Source organism: Barbus barbus, assembly GCF_936440315.1.
Source record: "Barbus barbus genome assembly, chromosome: 17".
In the NCBI taxonomy this organism is placed as follows: Eukaryota; Metazoa; Chordata; class Actinopteri; order Cypriniformes; family Cyprinidae; genus Barbus; species Barbus barbus.
Genome location: NC_136745.1, coordinates 25927791 through 25936949, shown reverse-complemented (window position 1 = coordinate 25936949; position 9159 = coordinate 25927791). Strand labels below are relative to the sequence as shown.

The following is a 9159-nucleotide window of genomic DNA, read 5'->3' as shown; positions in this document are numbered from 1 at the left end:
ACCCACAGTAATTTCCAGTTGGAGTGTCACTATTCGACGACGTATTTAAATAGTTTAAGACTCATACTCATTTATTTGCTTCGTCCAAGGGCATAGCGGAGAGAAGCTTGTCGTCTTTCAAATACTGAAGTTGATGTCCAGTAAATAACGCGTTTCCTCACCGAAGGTAAGCAGACGTTAAGGTTTATGGCATCGCGGACTGCTAATGCTAATGCTAGTGCGCTCTTACTAATCCTAACAGCCTGATTATCAGGTTAAGGTCAAAGTCTCTGATGCGGCCTTCTTTTGAATGTTTTGCCTGCCTTATATCGTCCTGATGTTGATCGCAAATGGAGAAAAGTGAAAGCTTTCCAATTCAATGTATAACACACGGAGTCAAACCGAAACCGTGTAAAGCTGCCGCATGCTACGGTTGTGTGTCGTGAGGTAACGTTACACCTGCAGATCTTTGCTGCTAGAAAACCTCCTTTTACATAATAATAAACTGCTATATATGTGACCCGGCACCACAAAACCAGTCATAAGGGTCGATTTTTAAGACAGAAATTTATCTGAAAGCTGAATAAATAAGCTTGCATTGATGTAATTGCCATTGATGCCAAAATACTGAGAAAGTCGCCTTTAAAGTTGTTCAAATGAAGTTTTTAGTAATGCATATTACTAATCCAAAATTAATTTAGATGTATTTACGTTAGGAAAATGACTAAATATCTTCATGGAGCATGATCTTCACTTAATATCCTAATGATTTTTGGCATAAAATAAAAATGGATAATTTTGACCCCTACAGTGGCTATTTCTACAAATATAGCTGTGCTACTTATGACTGGTTTTGTGCTCCTGGGTCACACACATGTATGTATGTGTGCATGTATGTCGATGTATATACAATGCATTTGTTTTCCCTGCTAATGACAGGAGGGATAAATTATTTCTTTATTTATTTTTTTACAGAGAAAAATTCCCTGTCTTTGTGTGAAATGTTAACAGGGCAGGTTGAGCATCGTGAAAGCTCCTTATTATATTATTGAGATTGTACATATGTTATGTTATACATTAGATTTAAAGAAAGTCGTAATTTAGGATGGAAAGTTATTTCAATGCTTTTTAAGTGCAATTTACTTACAGTTCAAATGCTAAGCAATAAAACGACATTAGTAGGAAAAAAAAGAAAGAAAGTCCTGCACGTTCCTATGAATTGGAAAGTTTTGGGCAGGAAACCCGCCCAATTTTTACTCAAAACTAGCCCAATTGCATTTCGAGGGGGTGTCCCCCGTTAAAAATCACTCTCGGGGATAAAACAGTTTTTTTGGCAGGAATCCCCTCACATTCCAGGGGATAAATATCAGGTTATTGGGGTTGCTTCAACCCTCGGACATGAAAACAACAATAGTGTTAAAGTAGCCCAATTGGCAACACTGGAGCAGGACATCTTTTAACTCTGGAGTGGTGTTGTGATGTTAAAAGGTAATGTTACTGATTGATGATCATGTCAAGAGGTGACAACATAAGGCGCAGTCATTCCACTTGTTTAAAACAAAAAAAGTTACATAAGACATTTAATTTGTAATGTCCATGATGTACAACCACATGATTAAGTTGTGTCTTATGTCAGTGTATCCGGGCCAGATGAGGCGGTTTCTAAATGTTCTTGAGTAGTACAGCAGGGTGGATGTTATATCACCCTACACACGCTGTTCACATGTGACTGACAACGCCTGTGTCTCTTAAAGTGACAGGAACGCTGAATAACTCTACCGGTTATATTTTTTGGATTCTTTTATAAACATTCCTTGTGTTGCATTCCTAGTTTGGGACTGTAGAAACCCATTGAACGTGTGTCAGCGGTGGATATGAAACATGCACAAACAATGTAAACCCCGCACACGCAGCCGGTTTCAAGGAAGCTGTGGAATGTTCTGAGCAGCCCACCAGGTTCACTATGTCCTGGTGACTCAGTTTAATAATGGACCGTTGACGTGGAAATGACACATGACCTTAGTAACAGTGTTTCTAAACGAGATAATGATTTTAGAAACTTTGCAATAATTACACAAGAACGAGTATTATTGTTCAAACTTGTCTGATTTTATTGATCTGAGCAGCCTTGAAGGGATACTCCACCCCAAAAAAACAGCCAGCCTTAAAGGGATACTCCACCCCAAAATGAAAATGGTCATTAATCGCTTACCCCCATGTCGTTCCAACCCAGTAAAAGCATCGTTTGTATGAAGGTAAAATAATGCCATAAATATTTGCATACGCAGGGTAAGATTTGTGAGTGTAAATCGTGTTTCAGTCGTAAGAAAAAACGATTTGCAGCATTTTGCTGTTACTCATAAGTGTAATTCATGTATTGTGAAACTGCAGCGTCATGCTAACACTAAATATGATCTGCATTCTTCTGACTTCCATTAAAACTTTTGGCACGTTTTTTTTCGCCAAAATAGGGTCAAACGTGCCTGTGAACAGTGATTTGCAAATGAAAACAACAGTTTAAAGAACTGCAAACGGATTGACTGCATAGAAACAATCTGTATGTGTAAAAAAACAAACTCGCAAATGTCTAAATGACTTGTGCATGTGGGGCAAAAAGTTCCCGAAATGTACAGCTCCGTCTTTTCTCTGCGCTTACAATTTTGGCACGATTATCTCACTAACTGAGTTTTGCACGCGTGAAGGGGAGGGCGGGTCCACCACCTTCTTGTAGCCAATCAAATGAGGCTCTCGCTGACTCTCCGTTTACTCTTTTCTGATTGGTTCAATAAACACATCACACGCCAAAACATTAATCTTCATTTAGTTCAAGATCGTTCTTGCTGCCAGAATGGTACTTTTAACGTACACGTACATTAAAAATAAATAATAACTTAATTAAAACATGATATAATATAAGTTGTGTACCATTAGGCTAGACTCCCATGTGTTCATACTGAATTGCGAGCCGTGTCGTATCCTTTTCTTCCTCAACAGGCTATATATATTAGTTTATTGTAACTTTGATAATACTTAAAGATGGCCTAGTATCTGTACTTGTTTAATACGTGTATAATTTCACCTGTCTACTGATCAGGGACAATTCCATTTAAAAAAAAATTGGTTCAATATTTGAACCAACGGTAATATTTATTTATATATCATATTTATTTTGTGTTAGCATGAAGGTGCAGTTTCACAATAAAATGCTGCAAATCCTTCTTTCTTATGCTTGAAATGCGATTTACACATTTACAAAGCTTCTCTTGTGCATGCAAATTTAATTTACGCTTACAGTCTTATGTACACTTCCACAACTCTTACCTTGCATATGCAAATCTTTATGGCATTATTTTACCTTCATACGTTTCTTCGGAACACAATTTAAAATAGTTTGGATGAAAACCGGGAGGCTTGTGACTCCCATTGACTGCCAAGTAAATAATAGTAAATAATTTACCCTTTAATTTTATTGTTTAATAAACCAATTTGTTGGTGGTGTTCTCTTTTCTTTAGAAGGTTTGGCATTTTTTTTATTTTATGAAAGGTCTTAAGAACTGCATTTATTTGATAAATTGTCTTGATTTGTTGCTCAAGAAACATTTATTATTAATAATATTGAAAACAGTTGTGCTGCTTAATAACTGACAATAACTGCGCAACAAATCGGTATATTAAAATAGTTTCTGAAAGATCATGCGACACTGTTATAAGATTTCAAAGTATTGCTGTTTTAGTGGGGTTTTTTTTAATGTAGCCTTGGTGAGCTTAAGAGACTTCTTTCTTAATTATTCCAACCTTTTGACTGCTAATGTATACATATTTGTATTTAATTTTGACACACTTTTTTATTTTTATTTTTTACAGACATTTTGTTACAAGCAATAATGGCACGCTCAAGTCAAGATGGTGAAATTGAAGCTGATGATGCATGGTCATCCATGCCTAATCGTGTGAGTTCCTTCCAGCAATTCCCCCATTCTGAAGAATTTTCAGCTGCGCGCCTGGCCCGGGCAGGCTTTTATTTTACAGGTCAGGCAGACAGGGTGCGATGTTTTAGCTGCCATGCAACAGTGGAAGACTGGAGCAGAGGGGATGCCCCACTGAAGAGACATCATCAAGCATCTCCCAACTGCAAGTTCCTCAGCTGTGCTCATGGTTTGAGAACCCCTGACCTCATTCAAAGCCCTGCTTACGATGAAGAGGCTGAAGCCATGGAGTTCCAGCTCCGCACGGGAGAGGTGGTGGATGAGACCATTTATCCCATTGTGCCGCACATGAAGAGCGAGGAAGCTCGGCTGAATACTTTCAGTGAGTGGCCTGCAGATGCTCCAGTTCAACCCGAAGACCTGGCAGCAGCAGGGATGTATTACTTAGGAACAAATGACGCCGTGAGGTGCTTCTGTTGTGGGCAGCAGCTGGCAGGATGGGAGTCAGGCGATGAAGCCTGGGCTGAACATGCAAAGCACTACCCAAACTGCTTCTTCATCTTGGGCCACGATGTGGGCAATGTGCCGTTGACAACACCTCGACCCAGGGTGAATGTTCAGAGAGCCTCTGTGGAGACTTTTGAGGGGCGTCTTGAAACCTTCAGAGGCAAACAGCATCCCATAGACCCTGAGAGACTGGCCAGAGCTGGTTTCTACAGCAGAGGTAACTACTGTTATGTTTCTCCAAGCTTATTCAGTTATTTATACCGAATGAATCAGGATAGCAGAAAGTTCAATAAATTGTTTCCAGGCTTTGGCCTTTAAAAATCATCCTTGCAGCACTTTTATTGTGGTGTTTGGTTATATAGGAGAACAGGACCATGTGCTCTGCTTCAGATGTGGAGGAGGACTGAAGGGGTGGAGGTCTGATGAAGACCCTTGGGAGGAGCATGCCAGGCACCATCCAGGGTGAATTGCTTTTTTGTATAGCCTATATTGAAATATTGAGGTACATTTTCATGTTCACTGTAAAATTTAACTTAATATCCAGACTGCTCTTTTGCATACAGTGACTGTATGAATGTGAGTGTTACAGCAGAATGAATAGAATAATTCTGTACTATTTTATAGTAAATATTTATAATTAAGGTAAAACATTAAACAATTAATCAGCCATTTAAATGTGAATTTGGGCATCGCAACAATATAATGTGCCGGTATTATTGTGGTATCATTGAGATATATATATATATATATTATAGTTTTTGTAATGTTTTAAATCAATTTATATTTTCAATAAAATTTTAGTTAAGCATTTTTAGTACTTTTTTTTTTTTTTTTTTTGTCTTTTTATAGTTTTTATTTTTAAATTCATTTTAGTTTAGCACTTAAAGTTAAACTAAAATTAGTTTTTTTTATATATATTTTTATTTAAGTTTCATTTAGTCAAGTAATGTTTTTATTTTTAGTTAATGATAATATCCATTTCCATACTTTACATAATAGGGTTATTGGTTCACTAAAGATAATATTTTAAGTGTTATTATTAAATTATTTGTTTAAATTAAGTATGCATTATACGATGACCAAGGCATAAAAATATCCAATATCAACTGAAACAGCCAAATTATAGACCCTAAAATTATCTAATAACTGATATGGTACTGATATATGTGTCCCTAAAGAAATTTTGTTCATACAACGTGAGGAATGATATCAGTATATTTTAGATATTGATCATATGAGGCAAGCATTAACCATGGTGAAAAATTTGGTGTCTAATTGTGAAATTATGATAATTGACCCCCAGCTGCAGTTTCCTTCTGGCAGAAAAAGGAGGAGAATATGTCAACAGCATGCAGCTGAGATATCCAAAAGGAGACCATTCAGTGAGTCATTGCTTTACACAGTTATGCGTACTTAACAGAATGTGTTCATTATGAATTCTATCCAATCCTTTTATTCTTATATATATGTGTGTGTGCTATATGTCTTAGATGTTTTAATTTGCCCTTACAGAGATCAAGTCAGAATGGCTTTTCAAGTCACGAGGAAGGTAAGCTTTTCTGAGTTTAATTTACTTTCAAATCCAATAATCATAGTTTTTATAACTGCTGTCTACAATATCTCTGGAAACATCCGGTCTTCCCAAGATATTTGACTTTTACTTTGTGTTCAGCAGCACAGAAAGTCCTGCAGTCAAAGATTGCACAAAAGGCTGTAGAAATGGGTTTTGACCCCATCAAAGTGGAGCGCACCTTTCTGCAGAAACTACGTCAGAACACTGAGGGTTATACTTCAGTAGAGGCACTTATTCAAGACCTCGGTGCCAGTATCACACCCGAGAAAACTGGCAAGTGCTTGTTTCCTTTGCTCTCTTTTTTTTTTTTTTTTGTGAAAGTCTGATTTGTATGAAAGGTACTTTGAAATTAAGTGAATTCCAACATTTTCTATATATAGAAAATATATAGCCAATCAGAATTTTTTTTGCTCTTATAAACACGAGACGTGCATAATAGAATCCAATTGCAGAGTCGCAGCCCTGATGAATGGAGAAGTGCGACACGTTGAAAAAGCTGCGAGGCGCAATGGTCAAAGATGTCCATCTAGTGCATTTTTAGATAGAAAAACTAATTAAAAAGCAGTGGAGCTTTGTAAACGGCTCAGAGTAATCACTTCATCTCCATAAGAGCGATATGATTGCCAGAACAAATTTACCGGGATTTTTTTAAAGGTCCTGTTCACACATGATCTCTTAATAGGAACTTAGCGGTAATTTACCAGTAAAGACTGTATGTGTGAAAGGGGCTAAACTCTTCCTCTGTATATGCTGTTAATTTGAATGGCTTAAAGTTCATCTGGGAAAACTATAATATATAAATGAATAAACCTTTGCCAACACAGGAGAATACATCGACTATTTCTAAATATGCTATTTATTGTACATCGCGATTTCAAAATAAAAGATTGAGTTTGCAACCATGTGGCCAAATATTAAAATGTAATGGATTTAAACATTATTTAATCACGCTGTAAAGTGGAACGTCACCAGGCCTTTGGCGCCCTCTGCAGGTAGTACACTTTTTGTAATTAAAAAGGTACACTTTTTGTAATTAAAAAGACAAATATTTTCTAATTGAAAATTTCTTAAAAATACTTTTAAAATATTGTCTAGTTCTGGTGAACCAAGTATCTGTATTTTGTCTCATCTCGTGTATTGTCATATGTCGTGAGTGTATTGTCACACCTCTAGTGTCGAAAAGCGGTGATATGGCTCATAATTTTCCAAGAGTATGATATAGATTTCATTCTTCAGGTCAACCATATATTCATGAAAAAAATCGGTTTGAATAAGGAAAGCAATAACTTTGCCATAGTATTCTTTCAAATGTTTGCATGCTTTGCTTTGCTGCAAATAAATTGCAACTTTTGGAACATAAAATTGTTACTTGCATAAATCAGACTCTTAAAAATAGTATGTCAAACATTGTTGAGATTGACGGCTTTCAAACTTCATAAAATAAGATGAATATAATAAAATAAATAAGCAGAGAATCGCTATATTTTGATATTGTTTTAACGTTGCATTTGTTTCTTACATATTTTCTACAGAGGACCCCATAATGAAACTTGAGAAACTCCAGAGGGAGAAACTCTGTAAAGTCTGCATGGACAGTGACATTAACATCGTCTTCATTCCCTGTGGACACCTGGTCACCTGTCAGAAATGCTCAGAACCCCTGAACAAGTGTCCCATCTGCTGTGCCTCCATCACGCAGAAGATCAAGACCTACAATGCCTAAAAGACAAAGAAGCCAACACTCCAAAAGAAATGCTGATGCTTATTGAAAGTGGCCGAATGTAATCCTTCCTAAATTGATGTCTATAATTTAAGATGTGTGTGTGTGTATATATATGTAGAAATACATATGTAGAGGTACTAAACTGATAAAATTATTTATTTAAAGACTTCAAAATAACAAGCTGTATATAGATGTTTGATTTTGATCAAGGCAGGGACACACTACGTAAATTAACTTGTAATATATTGCAGGGAAAGACATCTTGAATCCTTTTTCATACCTTCCATTTAGTTGCTTCCCTCAAATACACGTTAATCACCATAGTGCCTTTATGTAGGCTACTTTTTATTAACATTTTCATTGTTTAATATTTTGACAATCATGTTTTACACCTTATATATTTTAATTTATTAAAAAATAATTGCTTGAGATTTTTAGTCAACGCTAATTTAAACTTGACCAGTCCAAATTAGTTTTTGTTCTGATACCTTTCTTCAGATACTTAATTCCTTTTAATAATGACTTTTTTCATCCATTAAAATGACAATAAAAGTGGACTTCACAGTGGATCTTTTCTCTTCTGTTTCATCTCAGTTTTTTTTAATTCATAAACTGGAAAGCGAGGCTAAAAGCTGTTCTGCTTACATCAGAACACAGTTCTCACCATAATTTCTGCCTGCTTACCAATTAATGTATTTCACTTTATTAATTTAATTATATTGTTATATATTTTATGGGTTTAGTGAGTGCTTCTGCAAGCACTTGTAATGACATACAGCTGTTAGTTATTAATTATTAAAAATGCGTTGCTGTAAATGTTATATCTTGTGCATTTATTTAAGATGCTGTTGTTGTTTTTTTAACAATAAACAGCTCTAATGGTTCTGATTGACAATTAAAATAAAATGTATTTGAAAATAGTATATATATGTATATTAGTGCTGTCAAACGATTAATCGCATCCAAAATAAGTTGTTTACATTTATGTACTGTGTATATTTATGTATACATAAATACACATGCATGAAAATGTTGTTTATATTAAATTTATAATATAAATTATATGAATATAAATATAGAGATGTACAGTGGATATAAAAAGTCTACACACCCGTTAAGATGGCAGGTTTCTGTGGTGTAAAAAAAATGAGACCAAGATAATTTCAGAACTTTTTCCACCTTTAATGTAAACTATAACCTGTACAACTAAATAAAAAAAAAAACTGAAATCTTTTAGGAAAGGTGGAGTAAAAACTAAAATAATGTGTTTGCATAAGTGTGCACACCCTGTTATAACTAAGGATGTGGCTGTGTTCAGAATTAAGCAATCACAGACAAACTAATGTTAAACAGGAGTCAGCACACACTGCCATCATTTAAAGTGCTTCTGGTTAAACCAAAAAATAAAGTTTAGATGTTCTTGTAGGCTTTTCTTGACATTTTCTTAGTCG

At 35.5% G+C, this 9159-nt stretch overlaps 1 protein-coding gene across 3 annotated transcripts; it reads left to right on the top strand.

Annotated features, from left to right (window-relative positions):
• LOC306883027 (E3 ubiquitin-protein ligase XIAP-like) lies at positions 1-8592 on the top strand. 3 transcript variants are annotated; one of them, XM_079438083.1, is made up of 7 exons: positions 1-166; positions 3844-4629; positions 4775-4874; positions 5716-5794; positions 5925-5961; positions 6088-6258; positions 7518-8592. In XM_079438083.1, exons 2-7 carry the CDS (start codon positions 3864-3866, stop codon positions 7706-7708), a joined length of 1344 nt encoding a protein of 447 aa, XP_079294209.1. In that variant the 5' UTR covers positions 1-166; positions 3844-3863; the 3' UTR covers positions 7709-8592. The 3 variants fall into 3 exon arrangements, with proteins under 3 accessions (XP_079294209.1, XP_079294207.1, XP_079294208.1); XM_079438081.1 differs by having other exon boundaries at positions 6085-6258; positions 7518-8521; XM_079438082.1 differs by lacking the exon at positions 1-166 and adding an exon at positions 329-426 and having other exon boundaries at positions 6085-6258; positions 7518-8515.
• The last annotated feature ends 567 nt before the right edge of the window (positions 8593-9159 follow it).